Source organism: Lissotriton vulgaris, chromosome 2_1, assembly GCF_964263255.1.
Source record: "Lissotriton vulgaris chromosome 2_1, aLisVul1.2, whole genome shotgun sequence".
Classification (NCBI taxonomy): Eukaryota; Metazoa; Chordata; class Amphibia; order Caudata; family Salamandridae; genus Lissotriton; species Lissotriton vulgaris.
The window spans coordinates 427,994,537-428,019,456 of NC_141687.1; the positions used below are offsets into that span (position 1 = coordinate 427,994,537).

Genomic DNA, 24,920 nt, shown 5'->3' on the forward strand with positions numbered 1-24,920 from the left:
ACGCTGGATAACTTTCTCAAGCATTTTGCCTGGTGCTGCCAAGAGAGAAATCGGACGGAGATTACTGAGTCCTTGGGATCCTCGTTTGGTTTTTTCTTTAAGGGGAGGAGAGTGGCATGTTTCCAAATATTCGGGAACACCCCAGATGAGATGGACAGATTCCATATATGCTGAATAGTGGGGGCCACAAAATCAGCTATGCGACTCCAAAGTTTAGGAGGGCAAGGGTCATCCGGCGAGCCCGATTTGCATCGACTTAGTTCTTGCCTAACCATATTTAGATCTATTAGGTCAAATTGTGTCAAGATGGCACGGTCCGATATTTTATCAGCTAGATCGGTTTTTACCGTGATCTTCTCTGGCCCAAAGGACTCATAGACTTTTTTAATTTTAGAGTCAAAAAAGTCAGAAATGCTGTTGCAAAACGAGATCGACAGGGGAACTTCCCTCTCGACACACATAGGTTTGAAAAAAGACTGTACTATTTTGAAGGTTTCTTTGCTCGAGTGTTCAGAGTGTTCAGCTTGATGAATAGAGTTTGCATAGAACTGTTTTTTTGCTTTTCTAATGGCTTTGTGCAGTTTTTTGGATGCTTCCTTGTAGCGAGCCTTCTCTAGAGGTTCATAATTTAGCCTCCGCTCCAGCCTTTTACAGTCCGATTTTTGTAATCTGAGCTCCTGAGAAAACCAAGGAGCAGATGGGGAGTCGCGTTTAGATATTGCGGCTGTTGCCGGGGCAATAGATGCTACCATATTCCCGATCCAGTCATTAAGTAGCTGGGCGTCAGTGTCAACATTGGAGGTAAGGGTCGGAGGGTTCTGGGCAAGAGCTGGTCCCATAATGGCGGGACTAACTTGTTCCATTGTCTCTTCATAAAAGAGCACTTGCTTGACACAGGTTTGTCAGCCGTTATTTTAAGTTGAAATGGGATCAGAGAATGATCTGACCATATCAATGGTAACGGTGTATCTGCCACCACATTTATGATGTTGGAAAATATTAGGTTGAGCGTATGGCCCGCTCTATGTGTGGGGCCCTCGTTAATGAGTCTAAGGTTGGCTGAATTCAGTGTAGACCTCAGTATATATGCAGAGGAGCAATCTACCCTGTCCACGTGAATATTAAAATCCCCAACAACAAGAAACTGAGGGTGAAGGAGGGAACTCTGGATGATGGTATCGCTACCAGGGATCGCTTCCAGTATCGCTTCCCTTATGGATCTTGGCATGGTACCCTCCATGCATAGATCGACGAAGAGCGTGGCCAAGTGGGGCAGCAAAATATCTATGAAGGTTTTATTAAAGTAGGCGGTGAGGCCATCTGCCCCCGGTTCGCTGCTCGATTTCAAGTGGGGCAGCAAAATATCTATGAAGGTTTTATTAAAGTAGGCGGTGAGGCCATCTGCCCCCGGTTCGCTGCTCGATTTCATGCCCGCTAGGGCTTCTAATATTTTGTCTTTTTCTGTTGGGAGCATTAAGAATTCTCTGTGCACATCCGAGAGGGAGGGTAGTGCTATATGCTCTAGGTGGTCCTGCATTTCCTCTTCCATATCCTCTGACCGAGTTGTATAAAGATCTGCGTAGTATTGTCGGAATCTCTCCGCAATATCTACTTCTTCCGTGAGTAATTCTCCCTCCGCAGATCTCACCTGCGTTATCAGTGCCTTTCCGCGTTTTGATTTCAGGATCTGAGCCAGTATGGAGCCCGGTCTTTCCCCCTCCCCGTAGGTGCGAGCTGTAGCGTATTTGCCTAAATGTTTATCTCATTATCCGCCGCTTCATGGTATTCTTCTAGTGCGGCCTTTAGTTTGTCCTCCCGCCCCTCTTCCTCTTGTTGGTCCTCCATTTGTTTCAGCTTCTGCTCGAAGTCCTTCAGTCTCTGCCGTATGACCTTCAATACCCAGAGTGTTTGGTCATTGCAATACCGTGTATATAAACCTTTGAAGGCTTCCCAAACTGTTTGAAAACTATCTACCAAGCCTATATTGGCCTCATAAAAAGTTTCTATTGCTTCCGCTAGTTCCCCCATAAAGACAGGATCCAGCAGTGAGGGCGGCAGGAAGCGCCAGGTAAATGGAGGTATAGTTTTCTTGGGGGTAGCCAATGTTAGTTGTACCGGTTAGTGGTCCGACAGTGTACGCGACAGGACTTTACAGGCTCGAATATTATCTAACACTGAAGATTAGGCCAACCAATAATCTATACGTGTTTGAATATTGTGTGAACCCCCCTGGGTTCTGGTTACGTACCCTCCATACATCTTCTAGGTCCATGCATGTCATCACAGTTTTCATGTACGGTCCTGCCGACCTATCTAGACCTGGATCCCTGACCATGTTAAGTCCCCTGCCCCACAATATCGGCGCACCCTTGAATCTGTGTCGTGGTAGCTAACTGTGCGAAAAACTCAGGACAGTCATAGTTAGGTCCATAAGCATTGACCATAAGCAAGTCAAGTCCTCTGCCCCTACATCTCGATATGACATATCGTCCATTAGGGTCCGACTCCAGCATTTCCAACTTGTATGCAGATTTGGGGTTTACCCAGGTCAACACACCTCTAGCGTGTGTTGTGTACCCTGCAGAGTTATGTTCCCTATTAGCCCTTTACTTTGCAGTATCGCACTCGTTTTTGGGAGGTGTGTCTCTTGTAAAAGTGCCACATCTACATTGTGCGTGTGCAGATAACGGAGCACCTTTTGGACCTTGCGATAGTCATTGAGTCCTCTAACATTCCGAATCATTGCACTCAGACAATCTAACAGTGTCTGTTCTTTACTTCCGCTATCCCCCGCCATTGGTTTGGATCGTGCTGGAGCAGTATGCCGCCGTTAGTGTGTTTGAGTAAAGTGTCGCCTAGTGCCCAAATGCTCACCATTTTTAGTTACCGTTTTGTAATCACTAGCGTACTGTGTGCATGTACATAGCAAGCTGTAAACAAGAAGAAAACCATTCCTCCCCAACAAAGCCCCCCACCACCCCCACATCCCACTCTACCCTCTGTCCGCTCGATCCCCTGCCACACAGACCACCGCCAACTTGGCTGCGCGTGAACTCAGAATGCACTCGCACCACTGCCACTCCCCGGAGCCCTCCCCCTCCCCATGCCCCTCCTCCTCCCATCTCAAGTTGCAACCGGTGTGCCAGGCACTCTGAAGCGGAGGTAGTTCTATGGACAAGGTGGAACACCAGACAGACAAAAACCCTGCCCAGCCCAGCCGCAGTCGATTACAATAGATTGCAGTACTTCCCGGCAACCAACTCCCGCATGAAAATAACTTGTTTCTCTATCCCCATTAGAAGGCACTTACCCACATTTCTTTTCGCAAAAGATCATGCTGCCCCGCTCTGTCACAGGAGCCTACACCCCACGCAGTCCCTTGGAGTGTCTATTATAGTTCAGACTACAATGTCTCTCGTCCTACAGGCTAAGTGATCCAGGGCGCCCTCCAGACAGTACAGGCAGACCTTACCCATTCTGATGCATCGAAAATAGAGGGTCCGTGTATATATGTGAGCGCCCTTGCCTGTTCACTCGAAGCTTTGCAGGATACAGCATGGCGTAGTCGACACCCAGTGAAGTAGTGTGGCTCACTGGTTAGAGGCGGCAGACCCGAGAGCAGAGGACGGCCCGGGACCAGGGTTCGATTCCCGGCGTGGCAGGTTTCTGGACCAGGGTCAGCGGACTCGATAATTCTCTCGCCTCGGTGCCCACTCTGATCAGCGATCACACTCGGCAACTCTGGGCATTAGCTTGCCTCATCTTCACTAACGGCCCCACCAGACCGCCGGGGATGCCTGGTCTCACCCTGGAGATACCCATTAAGGGACCATCTCTCAGGGAAGCCAGGAAGGGTTTCGCAGCGGTCGAAGCGCCTTGGGACCCTACGGGTAAGTAGTGCGCTATATAAATGCCAATACATACATACAATACAATACATGTCTCTGAGCTGCTTCTTTAGAGGGACAGTGTCTACGTGCCTCCTGGACACAGGCGGTGAAGTCCGGATACAGCAACAACTTGGAGCCCTCGTACCGTAATATTTTCTTTTCTCTGGAAATGCGTAGCATCACATCTAGGTCGCGATAGTTAAGTAATTTCGCAATTATCAGTCTAGGTGGGACACCCACTGGCGGTTTAGGTCCCAGAGAGCGGTGCGCCCTCTCAACTACAAACACTCCCTCTCCCAGCAGTCACCAACAGCTTCTCCACGAATTGCTCCATGTTACCGGTGGAGGTGGTTTCCGGCAAATCTGTAAGTTGTATCTTCACGAGCGAGCTTCCAAATCCTCCGTCTTTTCCTGCAGAACTCGCTTTACCTTTCCTAGTTGTTTATGATCCACATCCAGGGTGGAGTGAGCTACTGCCACCTCCATTATTTGCCTTTCCGTCATATCGAGCCTTTCCGCTTGTTTACCAGGATGCTCCGCCATTCTTTCCATCCTATATGAGAGTGCGTCCATTTTTGTGCCCAGCGTTGCTATGCCACTTTGCAAAGGTTTCTCCATGGCCTAAGCATGGTGCGTATGTTTGAGTCCGGGTCATCACTTGTTGGAGGTTGCGATCTAGCGTCCTCACCTGAAGCCCCTTCGTGAGATTTCGAGCGCTTTTGCTCAAAAGACAGCTTAGATTGGGTCTTATCTCCCCTGCCCATTTCTGCGATGGCTCAGCTCCCCACGCCAGGGGAATGCACTATCTCTGTCTTTCCTTCGTGTTATGCGTGTGTTGGCTTGGTATTTGTACGCCACTGCCACTCCTTCCATACGTACAGAGTCAGCGTCCTACGTCAGGGAGCTGTCCCACCCTCCATCCGGAGCACGACTGGACTAGGCCCGACCTTCCTCTATTTCGCCTGGCACCTTCAGTCCTGCATAGTCTAATGCAATGCTGGTAAGGGTCCTATGCAGGTGGATCCACGATTGTGCCACTCCCCGGCACTGCAGCAGACACCACCGTCACAATCCAGCTCCTTTCTTCCAGATTGACTTTTCCCTTGGCTGTGACTTATGCCCGCTGTGCATCTTCTGCACTCCTCTGCACAGTTCCACCTATATCTCCTAGGTGCGTTCTGCCAGTGTTTGGGGCCCGGATAGGACAGGGCCCACTGGAGTCTCACCTCCTTCCGCTTGGCCACTGGGGGCGGGCCCCGAGTGACACCCCCTGTTGCACCTCCTCATGTGCACCCCGATCCACCACCCAGGCCGTGGCTTACTGGTCTCAGCCTTGTATGAGTTTCCTGCTGCCGCCCGGTACTTGTCAGAAGCTGGGGCAGTTTCACTCCGTGGCTGTATCACTGCATGAAGCCACGCCGGCTTGTGCTGCCGTTATTGTCGTTGTGAGCCTGGGGGCTCCGGGAGATTGCCGATCCCAGTCTCACCACACGCTGCCACTAGTGCCCCGATGAGCTGCTATTTTCTGGCCCACAGTGCTACCGTCACCTCTGGCACTTTAGCCCGGTGCTTCTCAGCCTTCCAGCCGCCGCTGCGCCTGTTCTACAGCTGTGAGCCTCAATTGCCCTCTCTGAGCGGCGCCAATCAACCCTCTGCTTTAGGGAGCTGGGTCCCAGGAACACCGCAGGATTATTTCAGGATTGTGAATCGATACAGCAGAGAGCTGGGCTCAAGCAGCCGTTGTAGTCGCGAGCTAGCTCCGCCTCCCTCCCATTATTCATTGTTATTGCATACCTTTGGAAGGCCCTACTGCTCCACATTCACCTAGGTTTCATGAAGGTTATTAGAGCTGGACTATTTGCGCTGCACTGTCCACCTTTGCCAAATGACCCCAAGTGTAGAATACTTGCAGTCGCCTGTATGCAGCTCGGAGTCTGTCCAACTGAACTGCTGTGTAGTCCTTTCATAAAAAAGCCATCACCCAAACATGATCAATCCAAAGATTGAACACCTGTCCTGCATACCATTTGAATTAACTTTGTTGAGTCTTTGCACCAATTTATTATGGCCTACAATGCTATGATTGCATCTATGATAATGCATGGCTGCCAGGATGCGCCTCCTTGTATGAAGAAAGAATTGGACCTAATAGAAGGTAGGGCTTGACATGGCATGTTAGTCTTAATACTCCTTCACACGTTTAGAATGAAAATTAGAGCCAAGTTTGGCAACACAACACCATGTTTTAACCATTTTGTTCTCAATGTTTCTTCCCCACCAAGATAGGTTTGCACATCTAGATGCACAAAAATACTGACCAAAGTGGGACAATCTGCGAAATGTTGATAAATGCTTTAGAAAGTGTTAATTTGTTCCATGATTCTACAATAGGGGAAACAGTTTTGATTTCCACTCTGCAAGTCGACCATGACATTGTTTTTGTGGGATGGCTTAAATGCCATAACATTAAAACCTTCCTGTACACTTGATTATAAATGATACAAATTAGGGCTTTCATTGTAAATCTGCAATTGGTACTCTGAAACCTGCAATCACAATTTATTTGTGTGCGTTTTGATCACATTCGTCCTTTAGATGTAGTGTGAGGATGGTGGGGATTTGCAAGTTTACACGTATATTTTATTAGTTCTAGCATTAGCCAAGTCTGTTTAATTTTACTATAGTTATATGTATAATATATTTATGTAGGAGCTTACAGCCAGCCCGGTCATTAGTCTGTTGTCATTCGTCTGTTGTCATTCACATCAATCCCACTAACTCATATAGCATGGAGCAATGGGTCAGTCAACTTCAGCCATTCTCTAACTTGATGGTGGATGATAGCATTCTGCTCTTTCACAGTTCCTGCTTCCACACAAAAAGCAGTTCACTTGAGTTCCCGGGACTAGTTTAGTAATGTGCGTTTTAGATCAAAAAATATTTTTGCTTTTAGCCAAATTCTTTTTCTTTCTTTATATTGACAGTGGTCCAGCATCTCCTCAAAAATAAAAAAAACGTAAAAAATGTTTTTTACAAACCACAATAAGCGTTGAAAAAGCCAAACACGGTCAACTAATGTCAGACGTATTGGCTTTGTGTTTTCTAAATCCATGTAATTGCCTTTTTAACATATGTGAAGGATTTTAGATTTTTTTATTGTTTGCCACCATAGTCATTTTTTGTTTGTTTTCAAGCTTAATCTGGTTCTACCATTACTTTTACTAATAAACAACAAATAAGGTATTTTAATGCTGTTTCAAATTACAACAGTGTAAAGATTTATTATGCAGTATTGATGCAGTACAGTGTCATGTATAGTTGACTGATATGCTACATTTGAAGCAGGAGAGTGTGGGTGTAGTGCAGCAGTGCATTGTCTAGTATAGTGCAACATTGCATGTCTAGGTGCAGTACCGCTAGCTGCTCCTAGAGGTCCCTAGTGAACAAGGCCTCAGCACTGCATGTTTTGGTGCAGTACCGCAAGCTGCTCCTAGAGGTTCCTGGTGAGCAAGGCACCAGCACTACATGTCTAGGTGCAGTACCACAAGCTGTTCCTAGAGGTCCCTGGTGAGCAATGCACCAGCATTGCATGTGAAGGTGCAGTACCGTAAGCCGCTCCTAGGCATTCAAAGTGAGCAAGCACCAGCATGCATGTCTAAAAAGTTAGAGTTCTTAGCATTATAAATGGCAAGTGTTTTTTACCATGTTGCAGGGTGCAGTAACGTGGCCAAAAGGGGACGACTTTTGGTCACATATGGTACTGCACCCTGAAGACGATGTGGTAAACCCACCCTACCCATTGCATGCAAGACAGTACTATGAGTATATTCAAATAGTTATGTCCATATTTACAATTAGTAGCTTTGAAATGTTAAAATTATTACATTAATTTCGGATTAGGTTGTACTCTGTGGAGCCAATGAAGGGAAGTTTATAGACGTTCTCCTATAAAGTGAGAGTTCTAGTGAGTGAAGTAACCACCACCAGCCAAGCTTAGTGTGTATCCTGCCTGAAGCCATTTAAGAAAATAGTGCCTTGAGGCTGTAATTAAAACCTAGGGCGTAACAGCACATGTAACAGGGGGTGTTATCGTGGGTGGTTACAAGAAGAGACAAGACGGTACTAAGGAGGGACTACCCAGCCTTTTGACCAATGACAAGCCACCATTAACGAAGAACAGGGACAAGAGCCAATTTAAAAGATGAGCGGAACTTTATGCCCATATCCTGAATACAGCATGTCTCAAAGAGACCACGCACACACTGCCTATGCGAGACCTTAAATAAGGAGTGAAGCTAGCATAATTCTGATGTTGGAACTTGGAATAATATATTTGATGTGTAGTGCTTTGATCATCCAGCTTTATATCAGTCTGTTGAGGTGGCTGGGGAGGTGGGGGGGAATGGAGGGTTATGATTTCTTCATTGTAGGGAAGATGAAGAATCAAGCGATGCAGGTGCAACAATGAGTCTTTGAATTCCTAGCACCAATGAAGTTCATATGTGAAGTATTCACCAATGAGAGGCACAAACGGTATTAGCCTGGTAAATCGGATCAGCCAAACTATGCCAGCAGGTTAATAAACTCTATATGCTTCCTGAATTAATTTAAGTAACATTTGCAACAAAGTTGCTTTATGTCTGCCAAATGGAATTGGAACTCGGGGTATTAACTTGTTGTAGTGCACTGATGGTCAGATACATGTTGTGGGTGTGTGCTTTGCTTAGTCTGAAAGAGTATAAATCATCATTTTAGAATTACCATCATATAATGCACCAGTAAACGGAACGACTCTTGCCTGCATTCAATTTCAAATGTATATTTCCACACAATTCCTAAATTCCAGTGGTAGAAGTACCTGCAGTACAGATGGACGAAGATGCATCATTGTTCAGGGGTATGAAGCTAGATCTGACAACCCACTATACATTGTTTACAACAGCACATTTATGATTTTTGAATAAATGGTGTACTTGTATATTTTTTTAATATTTCTCATTCAAAATAGCAGGATATAAAGTCTATATTGAGCTGTATTTTTTTGGTACACCATATAAAACCAGTGAAATATTGTAGGCTACCAATCACTAATAAAAGTATTACAGAAGAACAATAAATAAAAATAAATACTATGTGATTAAGATGGCCAAGTCCAGGAGTAAAACACAATTTAAGTTGCAGAAATAAATAGTTGCATGGTTTTATTGTTTTAAGCGAAAGAAGCCAATGGTACACTTATCCAGAAAGTATTACAGAGCTAAATTTAGTTCATTCATTGTTTAGTGTGTAGACAAAATATTTGTTGCAGAAAATAATATTTTGACTATATATTAAAGAATAAGATTTCATGATATCTGGTTTGGAATTTCTGAATATTCATAACCATCTTTGGACAATTTTACAGCAGACGATCACTATTCTTTTCCTTCAGTACCTATGTCTTGACCTTCCTTTTAAACTAAAGCTAAGCAGCCTGCCCTAGGTAAACCTTTAGTAGGCTCTCAAATAACGTTCTTTTTTTTATTTCCATGTCAAATATTTGTGAAAGTTACAAATATTATTTGTTTTTCTGCAACAAGTATGATTTGCATTTGTTTTATGTAGAGATTATCTCACATGCTGGTGAAATAAATATTTCATTTTGAATTGATGTATTAATAATATTAATTGCGGTGTCTTATGAGAGATGAACATAATGCAGGAGGTTTGTAACAAAAAACACTGTAAAACCCCATTGTAAATGAAATGTTCAAGAATTATTGGAGATAATTGCATTCATGGTAGCCATGATGAAGGTGTGGCCTTAATCATGACACATTTACTGCTATTTGTAGGTAGCTAAATGACCATGGAATCTGGTGCAGAGACTCAGCAGAGCGGTGATGCAGCTGTTACAGAAGCAGACGCCCAACAAATGACAATACAGGCACAGCCACAGATGGCAACGTTGGCACAGGTATAACATGGTTTGGCCTTATATCTTTTTAGAGTCAACCGCGCCTGCCAAGAGGGGAAGTGAACATCTTCAGACACCACACTGGAGATTTTCAGTTCAGGCATATGCATATGCCAATAGATCACCTCTTGCTACTTTGCTCCATTCTTTCTCATATCATTTAATCTCTGTTTTCAAGACTCAGTATTCTATATTTTAACTCATTTTTGCAGTCATGCTGTTTCCTAATTTATGTGTGTAATCATTCAATGCTAATTTAGGTAATGGAACCTTTAGGTCTTTCTAAGATTGACATTTCATCCAGACCACTGAAATGTTGAGGGAGCCCTCTACAGGGTCTGCTTGCAAACAACATCAGTTGTTTTGCATAAGACATAGATTAAGGCTGAGATACGTATATGACATGCCCACAATTGAGTGGAAAGCTCCGGTTTTTAATTTTCATATTATTACTAACATAGGCAGTTGTAAGTGGTTACATTGAAACTTACCTGAGCTTTTCTTTTCCTTTAGAAACTGTAATGCCCATTTACTGCTATAGGACGTGCAACTACATTTGAACATTACGAAGTAAAAAAAATATGGTAACAATCTGATTTTATGCTTTTAATCTACTCTAAAATTGAATAACTATTCCTTTAAAATTTCACCAGTGATGGGTGATTAAAAGTTTAACTTGTTTGTTTATACATATAATAGATTCTCTCAGAATCTTGACTTGAGAGAAATCTGCATGTGGTACCATATATACAGAATATTATTTTTAATGTGTCCAAATAAATACTTTGGAAACGAAACTGAATATAGTTAAACCAAGTACTGCAAATGGACGGGTTCATGTTTTTCTTTTAAAGTTTTATTTTGTATAATGAGAAACATTTTTATGAAGGAAATATGTAGCTTTTTATCATATTTTGGCATGCAACATTTCAATCTTGACTGTCTTTTTTTGAGTTACGTGGTCCGAATGTAAAAAAAAAGACCTACTGATTTTAATAACTGTTTAATATTTTACATGATTTAATGTTATAATTATTGAATCAGACGATTTGAGCATTTTAAAGTTTTAAGAATTCACAAAGCGTTATTGAGGAAAATATTTAATTATCGAAGTATCCCCATGAAGGATTATTATAAGCTCCATAGAAAATATTTAAAAATTTGCCTGGATTTCAGTCTGAACTTGGAAAAAAAATATTAAAAAATATTTTATCAGTGGGCCAGAATTTGTCAATGACTGCATTTTTTGGCAACCATGGCATAGCATGATACCCAAACAAACATTAAGCCCTACTTCTAAAATTAGGGGTAAGGTCCATATACGTCCATCCGCAAACATACAATTTCATTTGCTGTTATGTGGCCTTATCCATAACTGTATTGTTTAATTCTGTTCCTTGATTTTCTTTTTGCATAGCTACTTTTTATGTTAAATGTAGTGAATGCTTCATTTCTCTTATTGCGTAGCATAATAATATAACAGTTGAATTGACCACCGTTTTTATTATTGAAAATCTCTTTGCTAGGTATTGAATATTATTTTATGTTCATTTTTTAGTGTATTGGAGAATATTGTATGCACTGTGATCTTTTCAGTTAAATCTTGATTAGTAACCGTTTGATTTGTATGCTGGAGAGGCTTCTATTTAAAATATAAAATTCCCTAAGTTCTGTTTCTATGAGAAAGTACCAGTTGACTAATTAGTGGTGCCATGTGTGGTGGTTTAAATACAGTGTAAAACAATCGGAAAATAAATTAAGCTATGTATGAAAGAATTAGAAATGTTATTTTAAACTTGAATGTGTTTTCCCTGAGACAATTAATATTTTATGTAAAACTGTCAGTGTGCAAATCTATGGAGTTGGTCAAGGAAACATGATCTACCCACACATTTGCCCTTCTACATACATAGCTGCCATCCAAAAGAATATAATCAGCAGAGAATAGTGCAAAATCACACAGATGCATTATGGGATATTGTGTCCTTAAATTATACTGCATGAGAAATACATTTCAATTGCTGATATCCCAGAAGAGACAGTCATATGGAGGTTCAGAGAGTACCTAAATCTAATGTAGGATTTGATAGTGGTGTGTCAATTGGGTACAAATAGTCTTTTCAATTAGTATGTTGATTTCACCTCAATCATTCCTGTAAAGAACACAATGATCAAAATCTGAGCAAAATCCTGTTTCTTATATGTGCTAATAAAATACATAGGGGTCCCCCCGCACATTAGAGGAAAGTTCCCATCAATTAAACCACATTCACAACGGCAACAGCATTACAGTCCACAATACCCACAACAACGATACTGGCAACTGCCAATGACCGACTAATCTGAAAGAGACGCGTTAGTGATAGATTCCTTACCTTAGAATATCCCCAGGCGTCAGACTGGATCCGGAAATTTTTGCGTAGCAGTACCCTTGTGCCTCGGTAGGCGTCGTCTGCAGCTCCGCGTTCGGAGTCGTGGGCGCCGTGATGACGTCGTCGGAGTACTTAGACGCCGCCTCCGCGTGCTGACGCCAATTCTTCTTTTTTCCGCTCCAACAAGCGCAGATCTGGAAAAAGCAGTACTTTAGTCACTTTTTGACTTGACTTTTTGATCTCTTTTGATAATTTTTCTTGAGTCTTGCGACTCCGGACGGTGCCTATAGGGATGCCAGGTTTCAAGCCTTGTGAGGATTGCGACCGACTGATGTCGGTCACCGACCCTCACCGTCGGTGTCTCCACTGTCTCGGCATCGACCACGACGACAAGACCTGCCCCAACTGCCGGGCCCTGACTTCGAAAGCTAGGCGGGAGCGGTCCCGCAAGTGACTCGTACTCCGGCAGTCGGCCCCGCGCCGCGAGAGGTCCCAGTCCCACCGGAGGTCGAGGGACAGGTCGTGGGGTAGGAGCCATCACAGCTCCGAGAGTCGACATCACTCCTCCGGGTCGAAGTCGTCGTCAGGTAAGCACAAGAAGTCGAAGAGACGTCATCGCTCTTCTGACTCCCCCCGACGCGGCCGGGTGTTCGGGTGACACCCGCCCATGCGGCTCCGTCGGAGTCGCCGGCGTCGCAGCCTGCCCCACACCCTCCGGTCCCTGGGCAGAACGCGACGCCGGGGGAGATCGAGCGTTTCCTCATGGCCATGAGGTCCCTCTCTTTCCCGACGGTCTACGCAACGCCTTCGGGCCCAGTGGACCGGTCTGGGGCCGCTAGCGGGTCGGGGGCTTCGGCCCGACGCCGTCGGGTGCTTCGGCCCGCCACCGCCGGTGCCTTCGGGCCCGGCGCCGCAGAGCCCCACTATATCCGCTTCGGGATCCGGGTCATCGCCGGTTGACCTAACGACCTCACTGGCGCCAGTTCCTCAGGTGTCACCTCCGTCGCCGTCCTCGGGCAGCGCCGTCCCCGATGCCTCCCTCGCTCCGGTTTCGACGCCGCTTGGGGAGTTTACCTTCTATGAACCGGCCCCATCGTTTGACAACCCTGATTATCAGGGGATGGGTGATGAGGAGTATTGGGAGGGGTCTGAGGACCCTCTGATACAAGAGTTTCAGTCTCAAGAGGACTGGACAGGTGGACTTGGGGATGCCAGTGGTGTGGACACCTCACCAGACACTGGCTTTGTCTCACCTCCTACCGTGGCTATGGAGGAGGGGGCAACCGACAGTGTGGTGTTGATGAAGGCGGCCAAGGCCTTGGGCCTTTAGCTCCCCGTCGCGGCTGTGAGGACTAACCTCCTCACTGAGGTCCTTAAACCGCAGTCAAGCTCGGCCGAGCCTCTGCTGCCGTTTAATGAGGCCTTGACTGATGTTCTTTTGGGCACTTGGTCCTGGCCCGCTACGGGTTCGCCCGTAGATCGGTACGTCGCCAGACTCCACCGCCCGGCCCCAGGCGACCCATGTTTTCTGTCCACCCACCCCACCCCAGAGAGTTTACAGTGGCGGGGGGTGGGGGGGACCGCGGCGGACGGGAAGACCGTCTGCCGCTTTCCCGCTGCGGTCGCCTAGAGACCGCGGCAGAAAAGGTCTATCATGGTGGCGGTGTCTATCAGACAACGCCAGCCATATTAGAATGGGCTGAGGGGAATGACTTTCCGTGGCGGCAATGCCGCCACGAAAAGTCATACGGTTCTTGCTTTGGGGGCCCGTTGCGGGCCCACATGGTGAAGGGGGGGATGGGGAGTGCACATGGAGGGTACCTATGGTACCCCCCTGCGTTTCACAGTACAACATGGCAGGCACCACGCGATGCCTGTCATGTTGTGCTTTGAAACGCACAACATGCATTTTTTACATTGCGGCGGACGGTCGGCTTCAATGTTATAAATGCGGGATGCACCCGCCACTGTGGCAGGTGCAACCTAATTGGGGGCAAGGTACCTCCGCCCTTCTGGCGGACGGTTCCTACCCCAGACTGGATGGCGGACATTCTAATCTACCCCTTTGTATGTATTATTGCAAACAAATAGCTATCAGTATTGTACCTAATAGTGTTACAAATATCAAACAAAAAGGATAAGTTATTGAGCAGTTATTTCATCTGCACATGACAAACATATATTTTCCAGCATTGAATTTTTCATAAATTCACTTGCTTGAATCTTCCCTGTTGTTCGGGTGGCACCCCACAGTAATTATAACAGCAGTATAAAGAAAAGCATTGCACAACATAGCTTAATGAGTGACCTAGGAAATCAATTCACATCATATTAATAGGAACCAAACGTCAGCCAATCAGAAAGCAACTTTTGTAGCACTCTTATCCACGAGGCACACATACCTCAAATATCTAGCTACGTGTTCTGTGAAGGGAGTCTCCCCCTCCTCCCCCCCCCCAACCTTTGTTCAGTTTATCTGCATTTCAGCAAACAATTGTCATCTGTTACCTTTTAATCAGATTCACCTGATGCATCCCCTGATATTACTTTCACCTGGTGCAAAGTCTAACAGAAAAATGTCAATCCCCTCCTCAAATAAAAAAAATATATATTGTAGATCTTTAGAACTTTTTGGTAGGCTCTGATTCAATTCTGAAGACTCACACGAGGAATGTTTTTATTTCCTTATACCTCACCATGTTCCTATGGACTGCAAATGCTGTAAAGTATTCTTTACAAAGACTCTTACAGGACAGAAAAGACAGCCTCCACCTTTGTCTCCAGAAGAAAAAATCTAAGGAAGAACCAGATTCAGAAGACGAAGATGAGGGATCTTCATCTCCGAATAAGGAGAGATCCAGGGAGTGAGAATCTTCTTAGGAGCCCTTAAAATGATCAATTAAGATTATCATAAAAGACCTGCTTTAAGAGCCCTGCTGCAGGAAGGCAAAAACTTGGCAATATAGACAATTTTTCTGCTATGTAACAGGTCATAGCCTTTTACACCATAGGTATTACCTATCTCTGAGGGGAAAAGGCATTGACTGACTCCTCGTTGTTGACATACACGTCCCCTAAAAAAATGATCAACGATGACGCTGTTGGTGACCCATCTTGCCTACAGAAAGAGTACCAACAATGATGAAAACAAAGCTGACAATAGAAAAGCTAGCACCTTTTGATAGCAGAGCCGTCAAACTTTTTTATAACCCGCAAGCAACCATCGACTATTCAGTCAGTAGAATCGTTTGCAACACCATTGGCGAAGAAAAAAATGTCATTTTTTTCACTGACAAGGGTATTCCAGTCCCTGGTTTACTAGAGCAAACCTCAACCAGTAGAATGTGTCCTCGACCACCTGCACACTTATTGAATATTGAGTAATTTGATGATGACTCATTTTGGCTTGCATATAGTTCCACCAAACTCGCTGTCAAATGCTGAGATGTTGATATTGAAGATTCATAATTAGTGGGTGAATTCTCTTTTAAGGACCATCCTGAAAAGTCCACATCAATAGAGGCTTTTGCCGAACGGTATGACTGAAACTCGGGATAACTAAGAGCAACATCAGAAGCAGATGATGCAACTACCCACTGCTCTGGTTACAGTTGTTCACTAAATGCTGTTCGATTATTGCAGGCGATTTCCAGAGTCCGGCGACCTTCCAGTACCTCCACAACTGTCTTCTCCTAAACATACTGTTTTTCCCCACATTTCTCAGGGCAATTGCCTCCTCCTGGAAAGCTTCCATCCATGACTGTTTATGATGACTACACTGATAAAGGTGAACTAAAAGAGGGTGAGAACTCAAAACCAGCCCACTGACTGGATCAGAATGGGATGACAGTGGTCCGTTATCTGCCCTACCTACTCCCCCAGCATCCAGCTCCCTACCTGATGACATAGGAAGATTTCATGCCATTTTTAAAAAGACCTTCAAGAGATTTGTCCTCCCTATTCCAAAAAGCAATCAGATTCTTATCCTTATGACTTCAAGGAGCCTCTTGGAAATCAGTGAAGCCATAATAATTGTAGACTATATATGGGTAGATGTATTGAAGAAGGTGAAGCACCCAGCCATGTTGGTGACAGTCATGCCACATTTAGATAGAAGGTCTCAGGTTATACACCATTTTGCCTCCCCACTCCACAGCCCATTACATTGGTTATGCCAGTTGGCCATAAGCATTCCAGAAACCTATCTATGTCTTGTTCTACCTCAACTGACAAGGGAAGATATCTAGATAAGTAGGAAACCACTTTCCGGCAATGGTAGGTACCACCGAAGCATTCAATGACCTAGCAATCGTAGGCAGATATGATAGGTAGATGTGGTCAGATCTTGGAGCCTCTCGAGTTCCTGCCAGCAGATAAAAAGAACAAAGCCAAGGTGATATTTCAGGAAGGGGTAAGAGCATCTGATGAGGTAATTGTTGCAGCTAAGGATGTTGCCAGCTACCAGAGCAATAGTCTTAAGACTGACTTTTAACCACCTCCTTTAGACCTGAAGTGCAGGCAAAGATTTTGATCATGCCATATGACGGTAAGGCCTTGTTTGGCAAACAAGGGCGATATCCTTCAGTCAGTAAGTGATTTGCAACAGCACCGTCTTCAGCCCTTTTGAGGAAGAAGTTCAACATTTTGACATTGACGTTGGTCTTGTCTGCCCTCGACCCTGGAGACTGGGTGGTAGCTTTGGATTTGCAGGACGCCTATTTCCACATCCCCGTCCAGCCCGCCCACAGGTGTTTTCAGTTTACTGTGCTCCCCTTTGGCCTTACCAGCATCGCTCGGGTGTTCACAAAAGTGATGGTGGTGGTCGCAGCTCATCTACGCAGATCAGGGATTCCAGTTTTCCCCTATCTCGACGACTGGCTGTTGAAGGCGATTCCGCCCCAGGCTGTCGTTTCTCACCTCCAGACTACGTGGACCTCCTGCATTCGCTGGGATTCGCTATCAATGTGCCGAAATCGCACCTGATTCCCTCTCAGAAGCTCCTGTTCATTGGAGCAGTTCTGGATACAGCACAGTTACTGGCTTCTCTTCCCGAGCAACAAGTCTAGGATATACGGTCCATGATACCGATGTTTCAGCCTCCATTCGGGTTTCGGTCAGAATGACCTTGAGGCTGCTGGACCTCATGGCCTCCTGCATCCTGCTGGTGGAGCATGCCAGGTGGTATATGCAGGCTCTGCTGTGGGACCTGAAGTTCCAGTGGGCCCAGCATCAGAGGAATCTTTCTGATTGCATCCAGATCTCGCAGGGCACTGCACACCAATTGCAGTGGTGGCTAACAAACTGGGATTGGGTCAGTGGCAGATCCCTCTCCCTTCCCCAACCAGATTTCACAATAGTGACAGATGCATCACTTCTGGGGTGGAGCGGCCGCATGAGAGAGGCGGAGATCAGAGGCCTCTGGTCTCCGGCGGAGTCTGGGGTCCACATCAACTTTCTGGAGCTCCGGATGGTTCGTCTTTCACTGTGGGCATTCCTTCCCTCTTTCCGGGGAAGAGTAGTGCAGGTGTTCACGGACAACATCACCACCAAGTGGTACTGCAACTAACAGGGCGGTGTGGGGTCATGGGACCCTATGTCAAGAGGCTTTCCTCCTCTGGACATGGCTGAAACATCCAATCATATCTTTGGTCGCTCAACGCCTGGCAGGTTCTCTGAACGCCAGGGCGGACAAACTCAGCCGCAGGTGCATGATTGATCACGAATGGCGTCTTCACTCCGAGGTGGTGCCAGGTCTCTTTCAGCAGTGGGCAGAGCCTTGGTTAGATCTATTCGCCACCGAAGAGAACACCCAATGTCAGCAGTTCTGCATGTTGGAATTTACAAGGCGGCACTCGCTTAGTGATGCTTTTCGTCGTGAGTGGAGTTGCGGTCTTCTATACGCCTTTCCGCCCATACCACTTCTGCCCAGAGTGCTGAAGAAGATCAAGCGCAACCAAGCCCAAGTCAATCTTGTGGCTCCGGATTGGGCACAAAGAGTCTGGTAGCCAGCGCTCTTACACATGGCCATCAATCCTTCGATCAGACTGCCTTTTAGGGAGGATCTTTTGTCGCGGCAGCAGGGGACGGTCCTGCACCAGAACCTGTCCATCCTTCACTTTCTTGCGTAGAGATTGAGCAGCGGCAGTTGACAGCTTTCTACCTTCCTCTCGAAGTCTGTAATATAATCTTGGAAAGCCAGGGTTCCCTCCACTAAAACAGTATGCGCCTGTAGGTGGAACACATTTGCGGCATGGCTCACAGCAACGGCTGTGGATCCCCTTTCTGCTTCTCTTTCCGAGGTTCTTTTGTTCCTCCTTTCCCTGGCCCAGCAGGGCTCTGCTCTCGGCACCCTTAAGGACTAGCTATTGGCTATTTCAGCCTTTCTTCGGCTTCCTGGTCAGCCTTCTCTTTTCAAATCCCCTATTGTAAATATATTTCTTAAGGGCAATACTCATCTCTTTCCCTCCTGTTCCTTTCGTAATACCCCACTGGGATTTGAATCTGGTTTTGACTTACGCTTTGTGCGCTCCTTTCGAGCCACTAAATAATTGTCCTCTCAGATTTTTTACTTTGAAAACTGCTTTTCCATTTGCCATCACCTCTGCTCGCAGGGTGAGCGAGTTTCAGGCTCTGTCTTCTAAGCCTCCTTTCCTTGCTGTTCATCCAGGCAAGGTTGTCCTTCGAACTTGACCTTCCTTCTCCACAAAATGGTTACCTCTTTCCACATTGGACAGACCAACTCTTTGCCTACCTTCTTCCCATTCCCGCATCCTTCAAAGAAAGAAGAGAGGCTCCACCGTCTGGATCCAAAACGTGCACTATCTGGATTGCACAAAACAATTCCAGGTGGATGACAAAAGCTATGTGGGCGCCAAGAAAGGTTGGGGCATGCAAAAAGTACCATCTCGCCGTAGGTTGTTCTTTGCACCAAAATGTGTTATTCCTTGGCAAAGAAGTACCCTCTGATGCGAATGCGCACCCATTCCAAAGTGTGACGGCAGCCACTACTGCTTTGGGATGTGGAGTCCCCCCTCAGTGACATCTGCCAGGCAGTCACGTGGGCATCCCTGAACACGTTCACGAAACACTTCTGCCTGGACAGCCAAGTCCAAAGAAACAGCTTCTGTGGCTGTACAGTTCTTCAGGACTTTCTGTTGTGAACTTAGTTCGCAGACCCACCTCTGGGGTTGGTATTGCTGGGGTATCTATTCTAAGGTAAGGAATCGATAACTAATAGTCTTTCAGATGAACTTGTTTTGCAGCGTGAATCTTTTCTGGATTCACATGATGTGCATTATCCAGCCGGAATTGTAGTATTTATTCTTCTTTTTTGTTGTTGTTTGTGGGCGTCGACGTACCACCATTTGGTGTCCTTCTGGGACGTCAGCGTGCTTCCTCTGGAAGCTCCCATCTTAGGTCTCCATCTTCAGATTCTTTTTTTCTGCCTTTGGGTGTGAATCGATAAAGAAGGAACTCCCAAGAATGGAGAGAAGAATCAACGAAAATAAAGGAAAAACAAAAGAAACACTGGTAGGACATTTTTTGGACTGTCAACCCAAGACGACGGAGTTCGGCGAAGGGTTGAAAAACAAGATTATCGACGATCGGAAAATGTGCATGCAGGGGGCTCCCTGGGTGCGTAATGGACAAGAAACCGTTCAAGTTTTGCAAGAACTGTCACCACAAGTACACACAGAAGGATCATCACCCGGTCTGCAACCTGTGCCTGCCGCAGGATCATCAGAGCGACGACTGGAACGCCTGCTCCATCTTCACCCCGAAGACGTTGAGGGTGAGAGAAAGGCAGCGACGAGCCAACTACAACTTGCAAGGCCAAGAACCACCGCCTTCGCTGCGTGACCTGGACCTCTCCAGTGAGGAGGAAGATAACGTTGCCGAAGGGCCAGAGGGTGATGGGGCAGAGATGTTTTGGTCGTGGAGGTCGAGAAGACTTCGAAGGAGGTAAGAGTCTTCGACCTCAAAAACTAGAAGAATCTCGAAAATCAGATTAGACCACCAAAGGGAGCCTCAGCGTCGAAGCATTCGGCGACCACAGCTGCGTCCAAAAAACAAAAACGCACCGTAGGATCCTTGGATAAGGACTCCAGAATGGAAAGGTGCCTCGAAATGACAAATACGTCAAAAGACAGTCTGGAAAAGGACCCCTTGGCGTCGAAAAAAGAGATCCAAACAAGCGTTGATGACCGGTTCGGCGTCAACAGGTGAAAAGCAGAAAGACGAAAATCTCAACGCCAAAGCACACGCGGCCGAGATGGAGAAAAAGAGGGAAAGGCTTGAAGCTGAAATGGATAGTATGTTGTAACGTGAAAAAGACTTTGTCGCAAGCTTGAGGCAATTCATGATATCACCGAAAGCAAAAAATATGGAAGGCGAAACGGTCCTAGAAAAACTAATACTGGCGACAACCTCTGAACCGATCGAAGAAGAAGAGGAAGAATCCTTCTTCGGAGAAGACGTCGAGGAAGACAAACAGACAAATGCCGAATTGGCGATCTCAGAGAATCAAGACCTCCAATGGCAAGTACTCTACGCCGAATTACCTGAGGAGGCTTTGGAAACATTTCCTTTGAGGCTATCACCACCATATGACTTTGGCATGTATAATCAGGTGATTAAAAAAGCTGCTGAAACTTATAGTGTTCAACTGGAGGAAGAAAAACCACAGTCATGTTTTTTATTAGAGAGACTGATGCCTACACAATCCAGAAATCAATTCCTCCCAATAATGCCAAATGTACTAGGTCTGGGGAAAGAGGTATTCAAAGAGTCTGCTGCATGCAAGGCCATCCCAACTAGAGCAGAAAAGAAGTATAATCACGCCTCTATGGATCATATATTCATCAGGGGATCTGTGCCAGCTTACTCTATAATTACTTCAATTGCAAGGAAAAGAGCAAACGTACCAACTACAGTGGGGCCACCTCCAGACAAAGAAAGCAAGAGGATGGACCTGGTAGGAAGGAAGGTGGAAAGAAGTGCAACAAATCAATGGCGCATAGCCAATTCAAATGCATTGTTGAACAGACATGCTTATCAACATTGGGAATGAGGTAGGATAATTGTTAAGAAATCTACCTGAACAGTTTAAAAAAAGAGCTAGCCACCTAGTGGAAGAAGTCAAAAACGTTGCAAATACATGTTTAAAATCAAATTAGATGCTGCTGAAACATCAAGCAAACAAATGATGATTGGTATCACAGAAAGGAGGAACGCATGGCTTAGAATCTCAGGCTTCAAGCCAGAAGTGCACATTAACTCACCATTCAATGGGGAACAATTGTTTGGAAGTGTGGTTGATAAAAAGCTCAATCAATTAAAAAAGGATAATGAAACTGCAAGGTCTGTGGGGGCTCTACATTTTAGAGGCATGTGTAGAGGCACACTATCAAAGAGACTAGCGGGGTGAGGTACACACCTGCCTACTCGGCGGTGGTACAACCCCTTGTAACTATATGGAACTCCTCTCTCCTATCTGGTCAGTTTCCGGAGATTTGGAAACAGGCCATTCTCATTCCTCTCCTGAAAAAACCAGAAGCTGACCCCACAGTACTCAGTAATTATCGCCCGATATCACTGCTACCAAAACCTGCTAAAATCTTAGAAAAAATAGTTCAAGAACAACTCTCTGACTATCTAGAAAGTAATGATCTTCTTCATGATTCACAATCAGGATTCAGGAAAGGGTATAGTACCGAGACAGCACTTTTAGAGGTCTCAGAGTCCGTGCGGGAGAGTGTGGACAGGGGCGAGGTAGCCATGCTTGTGCTCCTCGACCTGTCCGCAGCTTTCGACACGGTCTCTCATGCCATCCTCCTAAACAGACTCCTCGAGATGGAGATCTGCGACACCCCTTTAGCCTGGATCACTTCTTTTCTAACGAACCGTACACAACAGGTATGGTGCCAACCATTCTGGTCTAAAGATAAGAAACCACTTGGCTGCGGGGTGCCGCAGGGCTTTGCTCTCAGTCCCCTCTTTTTCAACGTATATATTGCACCCCTAGCAAAGATGATTGAGACAACTGGGGTTAGAGTGGTCTCATATGCTGATGATACTCAGCTCATCTTTTCCATCAGAGACCACTCACCCCTTGGTTTTAAAAACCTTAAAACCTGCCTCTCGAACATCGTAGCGTGGATGACCTTGAACACGCTAAAACTTAACACAGATAAAACAGAGGTATTGTTTTTCAATCAAGCAAACCCCATGCCACCCAACACCTGGTGGCCAGCCGAACTCAATCCCCCTCCTTCTCCGGTAAAAACTGCTCGCAACTTTGGCTTTCAATTCGATAATGAACTATCTTTTATAACACAAATCCAGAAAGTCACTTCATCATGTTTTGGTAAACTACACATGCTAAGAAAGATCTCACCCTTTCTCCCCACTGATGATATGAAGACAGTAACCCATACATTGATTACTTCGCATTTGGACTATGCGAATAGTCTTTATCTGGGACTCCCTGCCCACCTACTACACAGGCTGCAGATCGTGCAGAACGCTGCAGCTAGGCTGATTTGTAAAGTCCCCTACCGCCACTCCATTTCACCCCATTTAAGGAAGTTGCATTGGCTTCCAATCACTGCTCGTGTCAGATTCAAGGCCCTCATACTAGTCTTTAGGGCTCTGAATGGTATAGGCCCCAGATACCTTAGACAGCGTTTGAAACCAGTCCATTCATCCCTCAACCTCAGATCTAACCACCTCCAGCTTCTACTCCCCCCCCAGATTCCGCCTTGCAAGGAAGGGTGGTAGACGTTTGCAGTAGTTGTATCAAAACTGTGGAACTCCTTACCCATCAGTCTCCGTCTCATTGACACTGAATCTCAATTCAGGGGCAAACTAAAGACCTTTCTATTCTCTGGCTACTAAATTTTCCCTCCTGCCGCTCGCAATCCTTAGCGCCGGGACCCCCCGTTGGGGGTAGCTGCGCGCTTAATAAATGCCAATAATAATAATAATAATAATACTACCTCACATCAAGGTTATCAGCAAGCGTACCAAGCTGGAAACCAGGGTCCACAACAGGGACAGCGGCAGAACTTGCAATACCAAGGAAGAGCATCCCTTCGAGGGCGTCCCCGTGGCAGCAGTCAGCCACAAAGAGGTGGACAACAAACCTTTATTAAGTGACTGCACTCACAAAAAGGTACACTCACGAACAACAGTGAGGGTATGCACAGAAAAACAACATATACAAAAACAAACAGCTTATGTTTCTAAACAAATTGATAAAAACACAAAGATTCAAAATGACTACACTGCACGAAGTGCTACCTCAGTTGCAAAATGGAGATTACATGGCAACAATAGACTTTAAAGATGCATATTTACACACCCCAATGAACAAGAGACACAACATGCTGTTAAGATTTGTCATGGACAAAAAACACCACCCATTCAAAGTACTCGCTTTCGGACTAAAATCAGCACCAAGAGTGTGTACAAAGTGCCTCGCAGCAGTAGCAGTACATCTCAGAAGGTAGGTGATTTCATGTTTACCCCTACTTGGACGACTGGTTAGTAAGCGCAAACTCGTACAGTCTATGCAAACAGCATATACAACAAGTGATAGAGACACTGGTTTAGCTGGGCTTCTCCATACATTGGGAAAAATCATCAATAGAACCAGATCTCATAAAGGTGTTCTTAGGCGCAGATATATACAGTGTTGGGGAGAGCATTCCCAAGCAAGAAGAGGAGATCAGCCCTATTGAAGGAGACTCATCTATACCCGAGGGGGCATCATCTGACAGTGAGGACAGTGGGGAAATTACTAGGAATGATGGCCTCAGGCAGTCATTTAATTCCCAACATTCGTGTACACATGAGACCATTTCACTAATGGCTCCAGACACAGTGGTCCCAGGCAAAAGGGAGTTGGGAGGACCTAGTGGTCGTCACAAGCAAAGTTCATCAAGAGATGGCATGGTGGAACAAAACCAACATAGCACAGGGGAGACTTTTCACACCACCAACTCCCAACAGTGACCAGAACAGCTGCGTCCCTAATGGGATGGGGAGCACACATGAACAACCTCAACGTAAGGGGAATGTGGACACAGCAGGATGCAGTGAAACACATCAATATCTTGGAGCTAAAAACAGTATTCTTAGCCTTAAAAACCTTTCAGAAAGCGCTCTACTGGAAAAGGGTGTTGAAACAAACAAACAACACAACAACAATGTTTTACATAAACAAACAAGAAGGGACTCAGTCTGTAGCACTCTCAACGCTAGCCCAAGAGATTTGGAGATGGTCAATCCCAAGGGGAATAGACATAGCAATACACCAACGGGGAAAAGACAATATATAAGCAGACAGAGCATACAAACAACGTCATCTCATGAGTGGGAACTAAATCAAACGGAAGTGCAAAAGATTTTCACAAAATGGGGGACACCACAAATAGACCTATTTGCAACACCACACAATGCAAAATGCCAAGTACCATGTCAATCAGTCCCTAGGGAATGCGCTGTGGATAGACTGGTCAGGGATATTTGCTTATATTTTACCCCAATACTGTTACTAAACAAAGTGATCAGCAAATGCAGGATCAGCAAATTAACAGTGATACTCATCGCAGCAGAGTGGGCCAGACAAACTTGGTTTTCATAAATAATGGAAATGCCTCAAGGAACAATGTGCAAACTTCCAAAAAGAAAAGATTTGCT

General features: G+C 45.5%; 1 protein-coding gene across 2 annotated transcripts in view; it reads left to right on the forward strand.

Annotated features, from left to right (window-relative positions):
- The window catches only part of CREB1 (cAMP responsive element binding protein 1), a 282,014-nt gene that overhangs the window by 72,085 nt on the left and 185,009 nt on the right, over window positions 1-24,920 (forward strand). Inside the window, exons 2-3 of one of the 2 annotated variants that reach the window (XM_086955326.1) lie at window positions 9,725-9,846; window positions 10,360-10,430. In XM_086955326.1, the coding sequence (XP_086811452.1) occupies window positions 10,428-10,430 (3 nt within the window). In that variant the 5' untranslated portion in view covers window positions 9,725-9,846; window positions 10,360-10,427. The remainder of the gene's footprint in view (window positions 1-9,724; window positions 9,847-10,359; window positions 10,431-24,920) is intronic. The other variant, XM_086955325.1, reaches the window with a different exon arrangement.